The sequence below is a fragment of the Salmo salar genome, chromosome 07 (genome assembly GCF_965601325.2).
Source record: "Salmo salar chromosome 07, fSalSal1, whole genome shotgun sequence".
Taxonomy (NCBI): Eukaryota; Metazoa; Chordata; class Actinopteri; order Salmoniformes; family Salmonidae; genus Salmo; species Salmo salar.
In genome coordinates, this window is record NC_138297.1 from 3,425,001 (window position 1) to 3,449,560 (window position 24,560).

The 24,560-nt window shown below is 44.0% G+C and overlaps 1 protein-coding gene across 1 annotated transcript in view; it reads left to right on the top strand.

The window, feature by feature from the left end:
- LOC106608421 (uncharacterized) overlaps positions 1-24,560 on the top strand; it is a 138,524-nt gene that overhangs the window by 16,592 nt on the left and 97,372 nt on the right. The window contains 3 exon segments of the mRNA XM_082977265.1: positions 75-340; positions 15,265-15,300; positions 15,357-15,902. Coding sequence (XP_082833391.1) covers positions 75-340; positions 15,265-15,300; positions 15,357-15,902 — 848 coding nt within the window.

The window sequence follows — 24,560 nt, forward strand, 5'->3', positions numbered from 1 at the left end:
CTCCTTTTCTCTCTCATTCCTTCGCTCTCTCTCCTTCTCTCCTTCTCTGTCTCCCTCTCTCCTTCTCTCTCCAGGTGGGCGGTACATGTCTGTTCCAGAGGTAGGGGCGGGGAAATGGAGCATTCAAGGAGCACGATTGGTCCTCCCCTTAGCCCCTCCCTGGAGCGAGGGTCACTTGTGCTTCTCCTTCCGTCATTGGCTGTCAGGTCACCACGTGGGCGTGCTTCAGCTGTTCGTCAGGAGGAAAGGTTTGAGATATAGCCCCGCCCTCTGGAGCCGGACGGGTGGAGAAGGGTGGAGACACACACAGATCACACTGTGGAGAGCAGGGCTGGAGAGTGTGAGTAACACACGCAAACACACACGCACACACACACACACACACACACCCTAACACTGTGTTGTGATAGGTCCTTCTGAAAGGAGAGAGGAGGCGTGGCCACAAAGGAGAGATCGGATTGGACGACGTTAGCCTGAGGAGAGGAGCCTGCAGAGAGGAGAGACTCTAACACTTCGGTCGACTTTACGTAATACATTGCAACATTTTGTAAATTCAACGCCAGAGGAACTCTTAGATCAAATATATTGATAACTGTGATCAAATATATTGATAACTGATCAAATATATTGATAACGGATCAAATATATTGAAAACGGATCAAATATATTGATAACTGATCAAATATATTGATAACTGATCAAATATATTGATAACGGATCAAATATATTGATAACGGATCAAATATATTGATTTTGTCTACTGGTAATTATTGATAATGATTTGGCTGTATCAGCTGATTTTATTAGTAAAGACAAAGATTGGTCAAAATTCTGGGTATGTTTGATGTATTATTCTATTAACAAATACAGTCTGGGTCTGAGGTACAGTATGTTTCTACCACAGAGCCCATTCTGAGGTATGTTACTACCTCAGAGCCCATTCTGAGGTATGTTAGAACCACAGAGCCCATTCTGAGGTATGTTACTACCACAGAGCCCATTCTGAGGTGTGTTACTACCACAGAGCCCATTCTGAGGCATGTTACTACCACAGAGCCCATTCTGAGGTATGTTAGAACCACAGAGCCCATTCTGAGGTATGTTACTATCACAGAGCCCATTCTGAGGTATGTTACTTCCACAGAGCCCATTCTGAGGTATGTTACTACCACAGAGCCCATTCTGAGGTATGTTACTATCACAGAGCCCATTCTGAGGTATGTTACTTCCACAGAGCCCATTCTGAGGTATGTTACTACCACAGAGCCCATTCTGAGGTATGTTACTATCACAGAGCCCATTCTGAGGTATGTTTCTACCACAGAGCCCATTCTGAGGTATGTTACTACCACAGAGCCCATTCTGAGGTATGTTTCTACCACAGAGCCCATTCTGAACGGTATGTTACTACCACAGAGCCCATTCTGAGGTATGTTACTACCACAGAGCCCATTCTGAGGTATGTTAGAACCACAGAGCCCATTCTGAGGTATGTTACTACCACAGAGCCCATTCTGAGGTATGTTACTACCACAGAGCCCATTCTGAGGTATGTTACTATCACAGAGCCCATTCTGAGGTGTGTTACTATCACAGAGCCCATTCTGAACGGTGTGTTACTACCACAGAGCCCATTCTGAGGTATGTTACTACCACAGAGCCCATTCTGATGTATGTTACTACCACAGAGCCCATTCTGAACGGTATGTTACTACCACAGAGCCCATTCTGAGGTATGTTACTACCACAGAGCCCATTCTGAGGTATGTTACTACCACAGAGCCCATTCTGAGGTATGTTACTACCACAGAGCCCATTCTGAGGTATGTTACTACCACAGAGCCCATTCTGAGGTATGTTACCACCACAGAGCCCATTCTGAGGCATGTTACTACCACAGAGCCCATTCTGAGGTATGTTACTACCACAGAGCCCATTCTGAGGTATGTTACTACCACAGAGCCCATTCTGAGGTATGTTTCTACCACAGAGCCCATTCTGAATGGTGTGTTACTACCACAGAGCCCATTCTGAGGTATGTTACTACCACAGAGCCCATTCTGAGGTATGTTACTACCACAGAGCCCATTCTGAGGTATGTTACTACCACAGAGCCCATTCTGAGGTATGTTACTACCACAGAGCCCATTCTGAGGTATGTTACTACCACAGAGCCCATTCTGAATGGTATGTTACTACCACAGAGCCCATTCTGAGGTATGTTACTACCACAGAGCCCATTCTGAGGTATGTTACTACCACAGAGCCCATTCTGAGGAATGTTACTACCACAGAGCCCATTCTGAGGAATGTTACCACCACAGAGCCCATTCTGAGGTATGTTACCACCACAGAGCCCATTCTGAGGTATGTTACTACCACAGAGCCCATTCTGAGGTATGTTTCTACCACAGAGCCCATTCTGAGGTATGTTTCTACCACAGAGCCCATTCTGAATGGTGTGTATCCAATATGAACGCCTAACTATTAAAGATTCTCTATGTGTGTAATGAACCAGATTCTCTCTGTGTGTAATGAACCAGGGTCTCTCTGTGTGTAACCTCTGCCCTGCACACACACACAGACACACAGACACACAGACACACACACACACACAGACACCACACCACACACACACACACACACACACACACACACACACACACACACACACACACACAGACACACAGACACACACACACACACACACACACACAGACACAGACACACACACACACACACACACACACACACACACACACACACACACACACACACACACACACACACACACACACACATGTCCGCTTATTTTCTCTATTGTCAGACTCTAATGTTTAATTAGAACATATTTACTTGCAAAACAAATTAAAGTTTAAATGATAAGGGAATGTATATGTTTAAAAGGTAATGACTAAATCATTCCACCCTGAAACATATTTATTAGATTATGTAACATATATAATGAATAATTAAAGTGATAAACTTAATTCCAATAAGGTTTGGTCGAGACCAGTAAGGGAGAGAAATGTGTGTGTGTGTGACTAAGAAAATATAGAGGACAATTAAACTATTCATGACCTGACCTGGTTGGAACTTTAAGAAACTTACGACAGGAAAGAGTTATAAAAGTCCTGTCAAGGTTCCTCTAATCTCGGGAGGATAAAACTGCCAGCTTGGTAGTGATAAACGAGGAATGCGGACTGTGGGGAAAGATACAGCCCACCTACTGTTTGTGTGTCTGTATGTGCGTGTAAGGAGGTGGTGGCAATAAGAGTTATAAAATGTCATGTCTTTGCATTTTTTTTTTTGACTTCAGAACGTTCTCGTGAATAAACTGTAACGAGTCTTTGACTAATTATTATTAAACTCAGGGTCTTACAAACCTCGGGATTTTGGTCAAAGCTTAAATAATTGTTAGTTATTATCATTTGGGATTGAAAATTCTCATGACACCAACTCCCTGCATCGTTTGTTTTAGCAGCAAGACTGAAACTGGTTTTATCCAAATATACTGAACTAAAATATAAACTCAACATGTAAAGTGTTGGTCCCACGTTTCATGATCCCCCCCAAAAAAATATTTTAGGATGCACAAAAAGCTTATTTCTCTAAAATGTTGTGCACAAATTTGTTTACATCCCTGTTAGTGAGCATTTCTCCTTCGCCAAGATAATCCATCCACCTGACAGGTGTGGCATATCAAGAAGCTGATTATCAACAGCATGATCATTACACAGGTGCACCTTGTGCTGGGGACAATAAAAGGCCACTCGAAAAATGTGCAGTTTTGTCACGGAACACAACACCACGCCACAGACGTCTCAAGTTTTGAGGGAGCGTGCAGTCGGCATGCTGACTGCAGGAATGTCCACCAGAGCTGTTGTCAGAGAATTGAATGTTATTTTTTCTACCATAAGCCGCCTCCAATGTTGTTTTAGAGAAGTTGGCAGTACGTCCAACCGGCCTCACAACCGCAGACCACGTGTATGGCTTCGTGTGGCCGAGCGGGTTTGCTGATGTCAACGTTGTGAACAGAGGGCTCCATGGTGGAGGTGGGGTTATGGTATGGGCCCCATGGCGGAGGTGGGGTTATGGTATGGGCCCCATGGTGGAGGTGGGGTTATGGTATGGGCCCCATGGTGGAGGTGGGGTTAGGGTATGGGGCCCCATGGTGGAGGTGGGGTTATGGTATGGGGCCCCATGGTGGAGGTGGGGTTATGGTATGGGCTCCATGGTGGCGGTGGGGGTTATGGTATGGGCCCCATGGTGGAGGTGGGGTTAGGGTATGGGGCCCCATGGTGGAGGTGGGGTTATGGTATGGGCCCCATGGTGGAGGTGGGGTTATGGTATGGGGCCCCATGGTGGAGGTGGGGTTATGGTATGGGCCCCATGGTGGAGGTGGGGTTAGGGTATGGGGCCCCATGGTGGAGGTGGGGTTATGGTATGGGGCCCCATGGTGGAGGTGGGGTTATGGTATGGGCCCCATGGTGGAGGTGGGGTTATGGTATGGGGCAGGCATAATGTAACGGTTGTCATCGGATATAGACCAAAATGCAGCGGGGAAATGTGCACTCATCTTCTTTATTATTATAAAAGGACAACCAAAATAAACACAAAGAAACCACAACGACTATACACAGGCTGGTACGGCTCCAAGGCTATACACAGAACAATCTCCCACACAGCACTCAACAAACACACACCTATATATAGGACTCTCAATCAGAGGCAACTAGAAAACAACCTGCCTCCAATTGAGAGTCCAACACCACAATTAACAAAACATAGAAATACAAAAGACTAGACAGAACATAGAAATACACTAACATAGAACAGTGCCCCAAAAAAAAAAACCCGGAATACATAAATCAAATACCCTACTAAACAAACCACCACCCCGAACCACATAAAACAAATACCCTTCTGCCACGTCCTGACCAAAATCTAATACAATTACTCCCTCTGCTGGTCAGGACGTGACACATAAGCTACGGACAACGAACACAATTGCGTTTTATCGATTGGTAATTTGAATGCTCAGAAATACAGTGACGAGATCCTGAGGCCCATTGCGAGGCCCATTTTTTTCCCTTATTAAGTTATCTGTGACTAACAGATGTATATGTGTATTCCCAGTCGTGAAATCCATAGATTAAGGACTCATTTATTTAATTTAAATTGACTGATTTCCTCGTATGAACCGTAACTCGATAAAATATTTGAAACTGTTGGACGTTACGTTCGTATTTCTCGTTCAGTTTCATGAACATCACATTGAATTGATTCAGAAATTGAAGTCAACACTTTATTGTTTTCTGATGCAGCTGGAATAATTTAGTCACGTGTCAGTACACTGGTAAAAAAAATCTTTAAAACACCGTTATATACACACACACGGTATGTACAACAGCTAGCAATGTCCCACAATGCAGTTAGAGAGCACGAGACATTCTATAGTTGTCACAAAAAAAGAGCCCGTGTTGAATAGACCAAACTGCAGCGGGAATATGGCTGCTCATATTTTAATTAAAAAAAAAAAAAGGAGTAAATCATCCACTGGAAAAACAATACACACGACAGGAACAATCTTACTGGCATACAAAAACGCAGTGCAAGGAACAATCCCCCACAAATGACAAACACACGCTAATATATGGGACTCTCAATCAAAGGCAGATAGACAACACCTGCCTTCAATTGAGAGTCCCAACCCCAATGAACCCCAAACATAGAACCAGACTACCTAGACTAAACATAGAATTACATGAATCTCAAACAGTGCCCAAAAACCCCGGAATACTTAAATCAAATGCCCTTACTAGAAAAACACCACCCCAGAACCACATAAACCAAATACCCTCTGCCACGTCCTGACCAAACTACAATGACAATTAACCCTTATACTGGTCAGGACGTGACAATAGTATACTACTACATCAGTCTAAGTGAATTTGTTGTGTTGGTTGAACGTTCTAGGAAGCTTCCAGAATGTTCTTCAACTGGTTAACATTCAACTTCTTCTTGTGTTAGGTAATGGCGGCTGGTTAAAAGCAGGCTTTTGTCGCTGTGGTGATGTTGGCAGGGATGTTGTGTTTAGGGCTTTGTGACTCTGGCTCATTGTAGACTAACGGTCTAGACCTTTCTGGATTCCACAGCCAGGTAGACGAGCCTCTTCCTGAAGCGGTGTGTTCTGGACTCCACAGCCAGGTAGACGAGCCTCTTCTTGAATTGGTGGGTTCTGGACTCCACAGCCAGGTAGACGAGCCTCTTCCTGATGTGGTGGGTTCTGGACTCGTACAGCCAGGTAGACGAGCCTCTTCCTGAAGTGGTGTCTCTTCCTGAAGACAACGGTCTAGTCCTTTCTGGACTCCACAGCCAGGTAGACGAGCCTCTTCTTGAAGCGGTGGGTTCTGGACTCCACAGCCAGGTAGACGAGCCTCTTCCTGAAGCGGTGGGTTCTGGACTCGTACAGCCAGGTAGACGAGCCTCTTCCTGAAGCGGTGGGTTCTGGACTCGTACACTATCTTCACCACCCACTGCTTTGACCTAATGCGGATTTGTTTTCACTGCAAGTCTCCTGGAAAGACATGAAGACTGATCGTGAAGATGTGTAATCGTACAATAAACCATGTTCATCTGTAAACAAAAAAAAGGCTTCAGTAGACTGGTACAGTGCCTTCTGAAAGTATTCACAGCCTTTGACCTTTTTCCATATTTTGTTGTGTTACAGCCTGGATTAAATTTACATTTTGCACTTTCTTTCACTATATATCTACCATTCCAGTGTTTTACTTGCTATATTGTATTTACTTCGCCACCATGGCCTTTTCTGCCTTTACCTCCCTTATCTCACCTCATTTGCTCACATTGTATATAGACTTATTTCTCTACTGTATTATTGACTGTATGTTTTGTTTTACTCCATGTGTAACTCTGTGTTGTTGTATGTTGTCGAACTGCTTTGCTTTATCTTGGCCAGGTGGGCAATTGTATATGAGAACTTGTTCTCAACTGGTCTACCTGGTTAAATAAAGGACTTGTTCTCAACTAGCCTACCTGGTTAAATAAAGGACTTGTTCTCAACTAGCCTACCTGGTTAAATAAAGGACTTGTTCTCAACTAGCCTACCTGGTTAAATAAAGGACTTGTTCTCAACTAGCCTACCTGGTTAAATAAAGGACTTGTTCTCAACTAGCCTACCTGGTTAAATAAAGGACTTGTTCTCAACTAGCCTACCTGGTTAAATAAATGTGAAATAAAATAAATTAAAAATAAAAATAAATCACTGGCCTACACACAATACCCCATAATGTCTAAGTGGAATTAGTTTTTTTTTAAAATGTTTACTAATTAAGTTCAAATGAAAAGCTGAAATGTCTTGAGTCAATAAGAATTCAACTCCTTTGTTATGGCCTAAATAAAGTTCAGGAGTACAAATGTGCTTAACAAGTCACATGATTTTGTTGGACTCACTCTAACATGATTTATGAATGACTACCTCATCTCTGTACTCCACACATACAATTATCTGTAAGGTCCCTCAGTCGAGCAGTGAATTTCAAACACAGATTCATCCACAAAGACCAGGGAGGTTTCCCAATACCTCGCAAAGAAGGGCACCTATTGGTAGATGGGTAAAAATAAAAAAACACACATTGAATATCCCTGTGATCATGGTGAAGTTATTAATTACACTTTGGATGGTGTATCAATACACCCAGTCACTACAAAGATACAGGCGTCCTTCCTAACTCAGTTGCTGGAGAGGAAGGAAACTGCTCAGGGATTTCACCATGAGGCCAATGGTGACTTTAAAACAGTTACAGAGTTTAATGGCTGTGATAGGAGAAAACTGAGGATGGATCAACAACATTGTAGTTACTCCACAATACTAACCTAAAATGAATGAAAATAAGGAAGTCTGTACAGAATAAAAAATATTCCACAACATGCATCCTGTTTCCAACAAGGCACTATCGTAAAACTTCTAAAAATGTGGCAAAGAAATGAACTTTATGTCCTGAATACAAAGCGTTACGCAAATCCAACACAACACACAGACAGGGAATGTTCCTGAGTGGCCTTAGTTACATTTTTTACTTAAATCTGCTTGAAAATCTACGGCAAGACATGAAAATAGTTGTTTAGCAATGATCATCGACCAATTTGACAATAAAGAAATTTAAACTTAAAGAATTTAGAAAAGAATAATATGTGAAAAGCTCATAGAGACTTACCCAGAAAGACTCACAGCCAAATAATTATTCTAACATGTATTGACTCAGGGGGTTGAATACTTATCTAATCAAAATACTGTATATTGTTATTATTTTATTTTGTTCAAATCTTTAAATTTTTCTTCTATTTTGACATTATAGACTATTTTGTGTAGATTGTTGAGAAGGAAATAAAAAGACAATTAAATCCGTTTTAATCCCACGTTGTAAACACAACAAAATGTGGGAAAAAAGTCAAGGGTATGAATAATTTCTGAAGGCAGTACATTAGGGAAGTGGGTTGGGAAACCCGGCTGTTACTTCCTATTTGTCCACTAGATGGAGGCAACGAGCTACCACATGAGGAGGACTCCAGCACCATCCACTTCTGCTATGGAGCCCCCTGTATGTGCCATCACTCAAATGGATGAGAGATACAGATATACACAGTATCAGTCAAAAGTTTGGTCACACTTACTTTTATTTATTTTATTTAACCTTTATTTAACCTTTATTTAACTAGGCAAGTCAGTTTAAGAACAAATTCTTATTTACAATGACGGCCTACCAAAAGGCAAAAGGTCTCCTGCGGGGACGGAAAACATAAACTTAAACATAAATGAAATATAAATATAGGACAAAACACGCATCATGACAAGAGAGACACCACAACACTACATAAAGAGAGACCTAAGACAACAACACAGCAAGGCAGCAACACAACATGACAACACAACATGACAACACAGCAAGGCAGAAACACAACATGACAACAGAACATAACAATACAGCATGGCAGAAACACAACATGACAACACAGCAAGGCAGCAACACATGACAACACAGCATGGTAGCAACACAACATGACAACACAGCATGGTAGAAACACAACATGACAACACAACATGACAACACAGCAAGGCAGAAACACAACATGACAACACAGCAAGGCAGCAACACATGACAACACAGCATGGTAGCAACACAACATGACAACACAGCATGGTAGCAACACAACATGACAACACAACATAACAATACAGCAAGGCAGCAACACATGACAACTCAACATGACAACATAGCATGGTAGCAACACAACATGGCAACAGAACATAACAATACAGCATGGTAGCAACACCACATGACAACACAACATGGCAACACAACATGGTAGCAACACAACATGGCAACACAGCATGGTAGAAACACCACATGACAACAATATGGTAGCAACACAGCATGGTAGCAACACAACATGACAACACAACATGACAACACAGCAAGGCAGAAACACAACATGACAACACAGCAAGGCAGCAACACATGACAACACAGCATGGTAGCAACACAACATGACAACACAGCATGGTAGAAACACAACATGACAACACAACATGACAACACAGCAAGGCAGAAACACAACATGACAACACAGCAAGGCAGCAACACATGACAACACAGCATGGTAGAAACACAACATGACAACACAGCATGGTAGAAACACAACATGACAACAGAACATAACAATACAGCATGGTAGCAACACCACATGACAACAGAACATGGCAACACAACATGGTAGCAACACAACATGGCAACACAGCATGGTAGCAACACAACATGACAACACAGCATGGCAGAAACACCACATGACAACAATATGGTAGCAACACAACATGGTAGCAACACAACATGGCAGCAGCACAACATGGTAGCAGCACAAAACATGGTACAAACATTATTGGGCACAGACAACAGCACAAAGGGCAAGAAGGTAGAGACAACAATACATCACACAAAGCAGCCACAACTGTCAGTAAGAGTGTCCATGATTGAGTCTTTGAATGAAGAGATTGAGATAAAACTGTCCAGTCTGAGTGTTTGTTGCAGCTCGTTCCAGTCGCCGGCTGCAGCGAACTGAAAAGAGGAGAGACCCAGGGATGTGTGTGCTTTGAGGACCTTTAACAGAATGTGACTGGCAGAACAGGTGTTGTATGTGGAGGATGAGGGCTCTTTGTGGGCTATACTCGGCCTTGTCTCAGGATGGTAAGTTGGTGGTTGAAGATATCCCTCTAGTGGTGTGGGGGCTGTGCTTTGGCAAAGAGGGTGGGGTTATATCCTGCTTGGTTGGCCCTGTCCGGGGGTATCATCGGGCGGGGTCACAGTGTCTCCCGACCCCTCCTGTCTCAGCCTCCAGAATTTATGCTGCAGTAGTTTATGTGTTTGGGGGGTCAGGGTCAGAAATCTGGAGTATTTCTCCTGTCTTATCCGGTGTCCGTATGCTCCCTCTAATTATCTCTCTCTCTCTTTCTTTCTCTCTTTCTCTCTTCTCTCAGAGGACCTGAGCCCTAGGACCATGCCTCAGGACTACCTGACCTAATGACTCCTTGCTGTCTCCAGTCCACCTGGTCGTGCTGCTGCTCCAGTTCCAACTGTTCTGCCTTCGGCTATGGAACCCTGACCTGTTCACCGGACGTGCTACCTTGTCCCGGACCTGCTGTTTTCAACTCTCTCTCTACCGCACCTGCTGTCTCTAACTCTGAATGATCTGCTATGAAAAGCCAACTGACATTTACTCCTGAGGTGCTGACCTGTTGCACCCTCTACAACCACTGTGATTATTATTATTTGACCCTGCTGGTCATCTATGAACGTTTGAACATCTTGGCCATGTTCTGTTATAATCTTCACCCCAGCACAGCCAGAAGAGGACTGGCCACCCCTCATAGCCTGGTTCCTCTCTAGGTTTCTTCCTAGGTTCTGGCCTTTCTAGGGAGTTTTTCCTAGCCACTGTGCTTCTACACCTGCATTGCTTGCTGTTTGGGGTTTTAGGCTGGGTTTCTGTACAGCACTTTGAGATATCAGCTGATGTAAGAAGGGCTATATAAATACATTTGATTTGATTTGATTTGATTTACTAGCCGGCTACCACCCGGTACTCTACCCTGAACCTTAGTTACTGTTACTAGCCGGCTACCACCCAGTACTCTACCCTGAACACAGGAAGCGGCGCAGGTCCTAATCCAGGCACTCGTCATCTCCCGTCTGGATTACTGCAACTCGCTGTTGGCGGGGCTCCCTGCCTGTGCCATTAAACCCCTACAACTCATCCAGAACGCCGCAGCCCGTCTGGTGTTCAACCTTCCCAAGTTCTCTCATGTCACCCCGCTCCTCCGCACACTCCACTGGCTTCCAGTTGAAGCTCACATCCGCTACAAGACCATGGTGCTTGCCTACGGAGCTGTGAAGGGAACGGCACCTCCGTACCTTCAGGCTCTGATCAGGCCCTACACCCAAACAAGGGCACTGAGTTCATACACCTCTGGCCTGCTCGCCTCCCTACCTCTGAGGAAGCACAGTTCCCGCTCAGCCCAGTCAAAACTGTTCGCTGCTCTGGCACCCCAATGGTGGAACAAGCTCCCTCACGACGCCAGGACAGCGGAGTCAATCACCACCTTCCGGAGACACCTGAAACCCCACCTCTTTAAGGAATACCTGGGATAGGATAAAGTAATCCTTCTAACCCCCCCCCCCCCCCCTAAAAGATATAGATGTACTATTGTAAAGTGGTTGTTCCACTGGATATCATAAGGTGAATGCACCAATTTGTAAGTCGCTCTGGATAAGAGCGTCTGCTAAATGACTTAAATGTAAATGTGAATATGTTCTTCAAAAGAGAGATCAGGGTCCAGAGTAACGCCGAGGTCCTTCACAGTTTTATTTGAGACGACTGTACAACCATCCAGATTAATTGTCAGATTCAACAGAAGATCTCTTTGTTTCTTGGGACCTAGAACAAGCATCTCTGTTTTGTCCGAGTTTAAAAGTAGAAAGTTTGCAGCCATCCACTTCTTTATGTCTGAGACACAGGCTTCTAGCGAGGGCAATTTTGGGGCTTCACCATGTTTCATTGAAATGTACAGCTGTGTGTCGTCCGCATAGCAGTGAAATTTAACATTATGTTTTCGAATGACATCCCCAAGAGGTAAAATATATAGTGAAAACAATAGTGGTCCTAAAACGGAACCTTGAGGAACACCGAAATGTACAGTTGATTTGTCAGAGGACAAACCATTCACAGAGACAAACTGATATCTTTCCGACAGATAAGATCTAAACCAGGCCAGAACTTGTCCATGTAGACCAATTTGGGTTTCCAATCTCTCCAAAAGAATGTGGTGATCGATGGTATCAAAAGCGGCACTAAGATCTAGGAGCACGAGGACAGATGCAGAGCCTCGGTGTGACGTCATTAAAAGGTCATTTACCACCTTCACAAGTGCAGTCTCAGTGCTATGATGGGGTCTAAAACCAGACTGAAGCGTTTCGTATACATTGTTTGTCTTCAGGAAGGCAGTGAGTTGCTGCGCAACAGCTTTTTATAACATTTTTGAGAGGAATGGAAGATTCGATATAGGCCGATAGTTTTTTATAATTTCTGGGTCAAGATTTGGCTTTTTCAAGAGAGGCTTTATTACTGCCACTTTTAGTGAGCTTGGTGCACATCCGGTGGATAGAGAGCCGTTTATTATGTTCAACATAGGAGGGCTGAGCACAGGAAGCAGCTCTTTCAGTAGTTTAGTTGGAATAGGGTCCAGTATGCAGCTTGAAGGTTTAGAGGCCATGATTATTTTCATCATTGTGTCAAGAGATATAGTACTAAAACACTTTAGTATCTCCCTTGATCCTAGGTCCTGGCAGAGTTGTGCAGACTCAGGACAACGGAGCTTTGGAGGAATACCCAGATTTAAAGAGGAGTCTGTAATTTGCTTCCTAATGATCATGATCTTTTCCTTAAAGAAGTTCATGAATGTCATTACTGCTGAAGTGAAAGCCATCCTCCATTAGCGAAGGCTCCTTTTTAGTTAGCTTTGCGACAGTATCAAAAATACATTTCGGATTGTTCTTATTTTCCTCAATTAAGTTGGAAAAATAGGGTGATCGTCAGTGTTCGGCTTCATTCATTTGTCAGATAACTATGAAATCTGACATATTATTTCTCAAGTCCTAGATTACCAAACTTTTGTTTTCTTTGCCATAGAGTGAACTCGACGTGACGTCGTTACAGCGCGCCAAACGGGTTTCGTCTCTCTTACAGAAGAGACTGAGAAGTACCTCTTTCTCTAACCGGGTTTTTAACGTTTCACGTTGATATCAGCAGTCTGTGTGTCACTCGCCGTCTGATGAAAGGTTGTTAGGATGCGATAAGCGTATTCTAGTGGAGAAAGTGTCCAAAATCAACCTTTATTTCGAGTGCGAAGACAGGACAACACGCCACGGCACTAGTAACGTTAGTTACTAGCAATAACGGATCTCTGGTTTTATCGAAGGTGAGTTTGCGTTTTTGATTGTGTGTTAGTTTAATACTGGGTGGGTATTGAAACACTTTAGTACGATACTTCTTGTAGTTGAAGCATTTTAAGGATAAAAGTGTCAACGAATTCATAAGTTAGCTAGCTAACGTTAGTATGTGTGTGAGGGGAAAGTGAGGTAACTTAGCAACGACCATCAACTCTGTGTGAAGCTAACTAGCTAACTATGACAAGTGGTGGGCCGTTGTAGCAAGTTATTAACTGCTTTAGTTTTCGAGATTATCCATATCTGTTGTTGGAGGAGCTGGTTTTAACATTGTGTATATTTTATTTATTCTGAACACTTCCGTTTTTTTGGCAATGTCAAATCCTGCAAAAAAATGTTTGCTGCTAAATACTTACTGTTTATGTTCGAAAAATTGACAGACAAACTCCGCGTGGTACTAAACTGTAAACCAATAAAAAACCTCGTGTACTATCTATCCATGGTACTCTCTCTGCCGATCACGTTATCCGTAACTAAGGCAGACAGCTTGTGACTCCTCGAGAGATCTCCGTCCGAAAAAACTGCTCTCAGGTGATGTCTTTAAAAAATAAAATCTATATGTATTTGTAATCTAACTATTTAGTTATAGAAACATGATACCATGAATGCAAGCTGTACAATGACAATTTACAACACAACAACCTTAGGTACTTAGCTAGTTGGCTAGCTAGTGACAACAAGTAGATCTGTTGCTAGCTAGCTAGTGACAACAAGTAGATCTGTTGCTAGCTAGCTAGTGACAACAGGCAGATCTGTTGCTAGTGACAACAACTAGATCTGTTGCTAGCTAGCTAGTGACAACAAGCAGATCTGTTGCTAGCTAGCTAGTGACAACAAGTAGATCTGTTGCTAGCTAGCTAGTGACAACAAGTAGATCTGTTGCTAGCTAGCTAGTGACAACAAGTAGATCTGTTGCTAGCTAGCTAGCTAGTGACAACAAGTAGATCTGTTGCTAGCTAGCTAGTGACAACAGGCAGATCTGTTGCTAGTGACAACAACTAGATCTGTTGCTAGCTAGCTAGTGACAACAAGCAGATCTGTTGCTAGCTAGCTAGTGACAACAAGTAGATTTGTTGCTAGCTAGTGACAGCAAGTAGATCTGTTGCTAGTGACAACAAGTAGATCTGTTGCTAGCTAGTGACAGCAAGTAGATCTGTTGCTAGTGACAACAAGTAGATCTGTTGCTAGCTAGCTAGTGACAACAAGCAGATCTGTTGCTAGCTAACATGTCATTCTGGGACAGGGAGTGTTTTAGCTGTCAGTTTATTCCAAGTAATCATTTTAAAACTGCAAAAATCTATAGGACAAGTAGGCTAATCTAATATAGTCATCAAGGCAGGACCAACTAATTTTATTCATACTGACAGGGTAAACTCCCAGCCTCATTGTGAAGTATTCCTCCAATTTCTAAGTGATCTTCTACTTTCTTTTTATCCATGACACCCCATCTCTCCTGCTGTCTAGTCTGAAGACAGTGGGAGTAGTGTTGATGTTAGCAGGTCTGGGAGTTTTTCCCCTGACCTTTTGACAGAGTACTCCTCCAATTTCTATCCCCCTTTCTCTCCTCTCTCCTCTCCTTGTTTATCAAGGAGTCCAATCTCGCCTCTTCTGTAGTCTTTTGTGTCACTAGAGTACTCCTCCTAGTTCTATTCTTCTAACCCCTGTCTATCCTCTCTCCTTTCTCCAGGATGTCCGGTCCCTCCTGTCCTCTCATCTGAAGACCGTAGGAGAGAAGTCTAGTTTAGTGATGAAACAGGACATGTTGACCAGAGGGGGTAACACGGGTACACTCCTGCCAGGGAGGAGAGACTCTATGGGGGTATCGCTGCTAGGCAGCACCCCCTCTTCCTCCTCCACCACCCCTCCTCTTCCTCCTCCAACTCTTCAATCTCCTCCCTCTCTTCTTCCATCTCTTCATCTTCCTCTGGGGAAGAAAGGAGAAAGGGAGGTGGTGAGGAGTTTATTGGCAGAGAGGAGGAAGAGGGGGAGGTGGTCAGCATTTCCATAGTTACCATAGCGGAGGAGTCCTGCTCCTCGGAACCGTTCGGAACTGTCGGCGGTCACGTCGAGGTAACAGCAAATGAGAGCGCGGCTAGGGAAAGAGATGGCCAATCAAAAACCTCCCACAGTACCCAGACTGAAGAAGAGGGGGTGCGTAATGGAGTGGAAGAGGAGGAAGGTAGAAAGGAGGATGATGAGAAGGAGCAGGGAGATGAAGGTGAGGAGGAGGAGGCAGAGGAGACGGATGACCCCCGAGAGAGAAGGAACCAGGTGTTTGTCTCGGATGAGAACCCTGAAACGCCTTCCGCACTCCTCAACATCAAGGTAAGAACCCACCTCTCTCCCCTTCGAGCCTAATTCAGAGTCCAGAGACACCATAGTCCGGAATCCCATTGTGACATACAGTGGCAAGAAAAAGTATGTGAACCTTTTGGAAAATACCTGGATTTCTGCATAAACTGGTCATAAAATTTGATCTGATCTTCATCTAAGTCACAACAATAGACAAAACACAGTCTGCTTAAACTAATAACACACAAACAATTATATGTATTTCCATGTCTTTATTGAACGCACCGTGTAAAAATTCACAGTGCAGGGTGGGAAAAGTATGTGAACCCTTGGATTTAATAACTGGTTGACCCTCCTTTGGCAGCAATAACCTCAACCAAACGTTTTCTGTAGTTGAGGATCAGACCTGCACAACGGTTCAGGAGGAATTTTGGACCATTCCTCTTTACAAAACTGTTTCAGTTCAGCAATATTCTTGGGATGTCTGGTGTGAACTGCTCTCTTAAGGTCCTGCCACAGCATCTCAAATCGGGTTGAGGTCAGGACTCTGACTGGGCCACTCCAGAAGGTCTATTTTCTTCTGTTGAAGCCATTCTGTTGTTGATTTACTTCCTGTGTTTTGGGTCGTTGTCCTGTTGCGTCACCCAACTTCTGTTGAGCTTCAATTGGCGGACAGATGGCCTTATATTCTCCTGCAAAATCTCTTGATGAACTTGGGAAATCATTTCTCCATCGATGATCACAAGCTGTCCAGGCCCTGAGGCAGCAAAGCAGCCCCAAACCATGATGCTCCCTCCACCATACTTTACAGTTGGGATGAGGTTTATGATGTTGGTGTGCTGTGCCTTTTTTTCTCCACACATAGTGTTGTGTTTTCCTTCCAAACAACTCAACTGTAGTTTAATCTGTCCACAGAATATTTTGTCAGTAGCGCTGTGGAACATCCAGATGCTATTTTGCAAACTTCAGACGTGCAGCAATGTTTTTTTTGGACAGCAGTGGCTTCTTCCGTGGTGTCCTCCCATGAACACCATTCTTGTTTAGTGTTTTATGTATCGTAGACTCGTCAACAGAGATGTTAACATGTTCCAGAGATTTCTGTAAGTCTTTAGCTGACACTCTAGGATTCTTCTTAACCTCATTGAGCATTCTGCTCTGTGCTTTTGAAGTCATTTTTGCAGGATGGCCACTCCTAGGGAGAGTAGCAACAGTGATGAACTTTCTCCATTTATAGACAATTAGTCTTACCGTGGACTGATGAACATCAAGGTTTTAAGAGATACTTTTATAACCCTTTCCAGCTTTATGCAAGTCAACGATTCTTCTCTTTTGTTTGAGGAATGGTTCACATCAGGCAATGCTCCTTGTGAATGGCAAACTCAAACGCAGCTCTAACCAACATATCCAACCTGACAGAGCTTGAGAGGACCTGCAGAGAAGAACGGGAGAAACTCCCCAAATACAGGTGTCCAAGCTTGTAGCGTCAAACCCAAGAAGACTCAAGGCTGTAATCGCTGCCAAAGGTGCTTCAACAAAGTACTGAGTAAAGGGTCTGAATACTTATGTAAATGTGAAATTTTCATTAAAAAATAAAAATAATGTGTACATTTTTTTTGCTTTGTCGTTATGGGGTTATGTGTGTAGATTTAAAAAATATATATATTTTAGAATAAGGCTGTAACGTAACAAAATGTGGATGAAGTCAAGGGGTCTGAATACTTTCCGAATGCGCCGTATATGAGCCCAAGCCTGAATTAAAAAAAACTGTGAATTAAAATGATTTTACCGTTATACAATACATCGAAATGGCTAGTTAGTTAGCGGTGGTGTAACCGATGTGGAAATGGCTAGCTAGTTAGCGGTGGTGTAACCGATGTGGAAATGGCTAGCTAGTTTAGCGGTGGTGTAACCGATGTGGAAATGGCTAGCTAGTTAGCGGTGGTGTAACCGATGTGGAAATGGCTAGCTAGTTAGCGGTGGTGTAACCGATGTGGAAATGGCTAGCTAGTTAGCGGTGGTGTAACCGATGTGGAAATGGCTAGCTAGTTAGCGGTGGTGTAACCGATGTGGAAATGGCTAGCTAGTTAGCGGTGGTGTAACCGATGTGGAAATGGCTAGCTAGTTAGCGGTGGTGTAACCGATGTGGAAATGGCTAGTTAGTTAGCGGTGGTGTAACCGATGTGGAAATGGCTAGTTAGTTAGCGGTGGTGTAACCGATGTGGAAATGGCTAGCTAGTTAGCGGTGGTGTAACCGATGTGGAAATGGCTAGCTAGTTAGCGGTGGTGTAACCGATGTGGAAATGGCTAGCTAGTTAGCGGTGGTGTAACCGATGTGGAAATGGCTAGCTAGTTAGCGGTGGTGTAACCGATGTGGAAATGGCTAGCTAGTTAGCGGTGGTGCAACCGATGTGGAAATGGCTAGCTAGTTAGCGGTGGTGCAACCGATGTGGAAATGGCTAGCTAGTTAGCGGTGGTGTAACCGATGTGGAAATGGCTAGCTAGTTAGCGGTGGTGTAACCGATGTGGAAATGGCTAGCTAGTTAGCGGTGGTGTAACCGATGTGGAAATGGCTAGCTAGTTAGCGGTGGTGTAACCGATGTGGAAATGGCTAGCTAGTTAGCGGTGGTGTAACCGATGTGGAAATGGCTAGCTAGTTAGCGGTGGTGTAACCGATGTGGAAATGGCTAGTTAGTTAGCGGTGGTGTAACCGATGTGGAAATGGCTAGCTAGTTAGCGGTGGTGTAACCGATGTGGAAATAGTTAGCGGTGGTGTAACCGATGTGGAAATGGCTAGTTAGTTAGCGGTGGTGTAACCGATGTGGAAATGGCTAGCTAGTTAGCGGTGGTGCGTGCTAATAGCGTTTCAATCAGTGACGTCACTCGCTCTGAGACCTTGAAGTAGGGTTTCCCCTTGCGTAGCAAGGGCCGCGGCTTTTGTGGCGCGATGGGTAACGATGCTTCGTGGGGTGGCAGTTGTTGATTGTGCGCAGAGGGTCCCTGGTTCGAGCCCAGGTTTGGGGCGAGGAGAGGGACGGAAGCTATACTGTTAGATATGCATAGGCTTCGGTGATGCTGTTGGTTCATGGATTGTGCAGGGCGGCTTACAGAGTTACCCTACAATTATTGTGAATTTGTATTTGATTTTTAATTAGCCTGGTAAAAGGGGATTTAAAAAAAAAAAAAAATTATACTTTCATAATTAATAGTCTGACACATTACCTTTAATAACTGGAGAATATATCTCACCACTGTGTTTTTCCCATCTCCTCTCTTCTTCATTCCTTTCTCGAGGATGCAGAGAGAGAGAGGGGCTGTCGCCAGCTTCATTCACTATGTTTCGAAAAGATGTTTTCTATCGACGTTCTCGAATGGATTTCGCTTGGTTTCCCAAAGTTAAGTACTGGGTAGCTGCAGGAACAGGGTAGGACAGCCCATACAGAGTACTGGGTAGATACATGAACAGGGTTGGGAGAGCCCATGGCATACAGAGTACTGGGTAGCTTAACAGGGTAGGAGAGCCCATGGCATACAGAGTACTGGGTAGCTGCAGGAACAGGGTAGGAGATCCCATGGTATACAGAGTACTGGGTAGATTAACAGGGTAGGAGAGCCCATGGTATACAGAGACTGGGTAGGAACAGGGTAGGAGACCCATACAGAGTACTGGGTAGCTGCAGGAACAAGGTGGGAGAGCCCAGGGCATACAGAGTACTGGGTAGCTGCAGGAACAGGGTAGGTGAGCCCACGGCATACAGAGTACTGGGTAGCTGCAGGAACAGGGTAGGAGAGACCACGGCATACAGAGTACTGGGTATCTGCAGGAACAAGGTGGGAGAGCCCAGGGCATACAGAGTACTGGGTAGCTGCAGGAACAAGGTAGGAGAGCCCATGGCATACAGAGAACTGGGTAGATGCAGGAACAGGGTAGGAGAGCCCACGCCATACAGAGTACTGGGTAGCTGCATTAACAGGGTAGGAGAGCCCATACAGAGTACTGGGTAGATACAGGAACAGGGTTGGGAGAGCCCATGGTATACAGAGTACTGGGTAGCTGAAGGAACAGGGTAGTAGAGCCCATACAGAGTACTGGGTAGCTGCAGGAACAAGGTAGGAGAGCACATGGCATACAGAGTACTGGGTAGCTACAGGAACAGGGTAGGAGAGCCCATGGCATACAGAGTACTGGGTAGCTGCAGGAACAGGGTAGGAGAGCCCATACAGGGTACTGGGTAGCTGCAGGAACAGGGTAGGAGAGCCCATGGCATACAGAGTACTGGGTAGCTGCAGGAACAGGGTAGGACAGCCCATACAGAGTACTGGGTAGCTGCAGGAACAGGGTAGGAGAGCCCATACAGAGTACTGGGTAGATGAACAGGGTAGGAGAGCCCACTGCATATAGAGTACTGGGTAGCTGCAGGAACAGGGTAGGAGAGCCCATACAGAGTACTGGGTAGCTACAGGAACAAGGTAGGAGAGCACATGGCATACAGAGTACTGGGTAGCTACAGGAACAGGGTAGGAGAGCCCATGGCATACAGAGTACTGGGTAGCTGCAGGAACAGGGTAGGAGAGCCCATACAGAGTACTGGGTAGCTGCAGGAACAGGGTAGGACAGCCCATACAGAGTACTGGGTAGATACAGGAACAGGGTAGGACAGCCCATACAGAGTACTGGGTAGATACAGGAACAGGGTTGGGAGAGCCCATGGCATACAGAGTACTGGGTAGCTGCAGGAACAGGGTAGGACAGCCCATACAGAGTACTGGGTAGCTGCAGGAACAGGGTAGGACAGCCCATACAGAGTACTGGGTAGCTACAGGAACAGGGTTGGGAGAGCCCATGGCATACAGAGTACTGGGTAGATACAGGAACAGGGTAGTAGAGCCCATACAGAGTACTGGGTAGCTACAGGAACAGGGTAGGAGCGCCCATGGCATACAGAGTACTGGGTAGCTGCAGGAACAGGGTAGGAGAGCCCATGGCATACAGAGTACTGGGTAGCTGCAGGAACAGGGTAGGAGAGACCACGGCATACAGAGTACTGGGTATCTGCAGGAACAAGGTGGGAGAGCCCAGGGCATACAGAGTACTGGGTAGCTGCAGGAACAGGGTAGGAGAGCCCATGGCATACAGAGTACTGGGTAGCTGCAGGAACAGGGTAGTAGAGCCCATACAGAGTACTGGGTAGCTGCAGGAACAGGGTAGGAGAGCCCACTGCATACAGAGTACTGGGTAGCTAAAGGAACAGGGTAGGAGAGCCCATACAGAGTACTGGGTAGAGACAGGAACAGGGTTGGGAGAGCCCATGGTATACAGAGTACTGGGTAGCTTAACAGGGTAGGAGAGACCATCCAGAGTACTGGGTAGCTGCAGGAACAGGGTAGGAGAGCCCACGGCATACAGAGTACTGGGTAGCTGCAGGAACAGGGTAGGAGATACCTTCCAGAGTACTCGGTAGCTGCAGGAATAGGGTAGGAGAGACCACGGCATACAGCATTTTGGGTGGAGTATCACCTGTTGTGAAGTGACAGGCTGAATTCTCCTCAAACAGTAGATGGACCTTTTTTTTCTCACCAATTGGGATCTTGTCTCATCTCTGCAACTCCCCAACGGGCTCAGGAGAGGCGAACGGTCGAGTCATGCGTCCTCCAAAAACATGACTCCCTAAACCGCGCTTCTTAACACCCGCCCACTTAACCCGGAAACCAGCTGCACCAATGTGTCGGAGAAAACACCGTTTCGACTGACGACCGGAGTCAGCTTGCAGGCACCGGGTCAGCCACAAGGAGTCGCTAGAGCGCGATGGGACAAGTAAATGATATTCTACGATATTAATTATAATATTATTAATACTATAATATTCATTATAATATTATTAATACTATATTCCTACTATAATATTATTAATACTATAATCCTACTATAATATTATTAATACTATAATCCTACTATAATATTAATTATAATATTATTAATACTATAATCCTACTATAATAGTATTAATACTATAATCCTACTATAATGTACTATAATATTAATACTATAATCCTACTGTAATATTAATTATAATATTAATATTATTAATACTATAATCCTACTGTAATATTAATTATATTATTAATACTATAATGTACTATAATATTATTAATACTATAATCCTAATTTATTAATTATAATATTATTAACTTCTTTGGGATAGGGGGCGGTATTTTGACATCCGGATGAAAAGCGTGCCCAAAGTAAAATGCCTGCTACTCAGGCCCAGAATCTAGAATATGCATATAGAAAAAAACTCTAAAGTTTCTAAAACTGTTAAAATAATGTCTGTGAGTATAACAACTGAAATGGCAGGCAAAACCCCGAGGACAAACCATCCCCCCCCCCAAAAAAAAAATATTCATCCTACCACTGATTTCAATGGCTGGCACTTTTATAATGGGGTGAAATCCTCCCAGATTGCAGTTCCTAGGGCTTCCACTAGATGTCAACAGTCTTTAGAAAGAGTTTCAGGCTGGTTTTTGGAAAAATGAGCTAGAATTTGTAGTTTCTCTAGGTGGCTCCCATTTTGGCTGTAGTGTTTCCATGAGAGCGCGTTCTTTTGTATTTTTCTCCGGTAAAGACAATAACGATTCTCCGTCTTAAATTGTATAGTTTATTTGAGTATTAGGGTACCTATTGTTTGATTATAAACGCTGATTGACTTGTTTGGATAGGTTTATTGGTAACGTTTGGGATTCATTTTGTATGCATTTTGAAGGAGGGAAACCGAGTGGATTATTGACTGAAGCGCGCCAGCTAAACTGAGTTTTTATGGATATAAAGAAGGACATTATCGAACAAAAGGACCATTTGTAATGTAACTGGGACCTTTTTTGAGTGCCAACAGAAGAAGATCTTCAAAGGTAAGGCATATATTATATCGCTATTTCTGACTTTCGAGTCGCAACTCCCTGGTTGAAAATGATTTGTTATTAATTTGTTATGCTGGGCGCTGTCCTCAGATAATCGCATGGTTTGCTTTCGCCGTAAAGCCTTTTTGAAATCTGACACAGCGGCTGTATTAACAATAAGTTAAGCTTTATTTTGATGTATTGCACTTGTCATTTCATGAAAGTTTAATATTTATATTAATTTAATTTGAATTTGGCGCTCTGCAATTTCAATGAAAATTGTCGAAATGGGACGGTAGCGTCTCACTAATCCGCAAGAAGTTAATACTTTAATCCTACTATAATCTACTATAATATTAATTATAATATTATTAATACTATAATCCAACATGCTGTAGTTAGAGATGCACTGATATGACATTGATATCCGATTTATTTATTTTTTTTCTTGCCAAAAGCAAATGATACCGATAACCGACATTTTAAATTTTAGCTGCCTTTTATACATTCTAGTACAGTTAAATATTTAACACACACATGGACGCAGCGGTCTAAGGCACTGCATTTCAGTGTAAGAGGAGTCACTACAGCCCCTGGTTCGAATCCAGACTGTATCACATCCGTCCGTGATTGGGAGTCCCATAGGGCGGCGCACAGTTAGCCCAGTGTCGTCCGGGTTTGGCCGGGGGGTAGGCCGTCATTGTAAATAACAATTTGTTCATAACTGACTTGCCTAGTTAAATAAAGGTTACACACACACACACACCACACTGACCAAAAAGTTATTTTGTTGGCATTTACGTATGTCCCCATTACCAGTAAACCATAATCACAACCTATTTCTTTCACTTACTTGCTGTGCTGTTTCATTGTTCAGTCGTTTCAATCTCAACAAGCATTTCATCATACAAACAGTGAAGTTTCAGCTCTGTCTGTTCGTGGACTCTCTTCCTCGGTGCGCACTTGTCACTGTGTCCGTTTCCACCTTGTCCAGCTGCGTCTGTAACATTTCACTTAAACCCTGTTTCTTGTCTGCATCGACGTAGCGGCCCTTGTACTTAGCATCCAGCGTGGTGGAGACACAGTGAAGAGGCTCAGAGAGAATGCCACCGAATCACTTGTTCACAGCCTCGAGTACGTTTTGTAAGTTTTAAACCCCACGGTCTGTATTGGGCAGTTTTGTTGAGCGTTTTTTTTTAAATGCCATGACAGACGGGCACCACGTCTCCTGCAGACGCAGTTGATGAGCTTATTTCTCCGGTCAGTTGTTCGAATGGAGCTAGGAGTTTGTTCATGCTTCAAACATGTTCTCAAATGACATTTTGAAATGGCAGCAGCGGTATGAGAACCAGCACATTTCTTGAGCATGGAATTACGGCCTTCCTCAGTAGGAAATCCTCGTCGACCCACTGTGCTGTCAGACTCTGCATGCTCGTGGGGTTGACATCGCTGGTCCAAATGTCAGTCGTGAAGCTAATAGCAGTGACGCCCATAGCAAATAGCTCATAGATGTAGGTTTTCAACAATACTGTGTTACTCCGGTAGGGCAACATCTGAAAAAATAGCGTCTACTTCTGTAATGTTCTACTCTAAAGACTGCTGGACTTGAACTTGTTTAGTTGTTAAGTGTGCGCTTAGTTTTGTTCTGTGTTGCGTTGTATTTTTCATTACGTCATCTAGCCACGTTATATAGGTATGCACGTCAGATTTGACATGGGTTTTGCACATCTGCGTTTAAACTAGACAATATGCCCACCGATTTTTATTTTATTTTTTATATCGTGCAATCCCTAGCTGTAA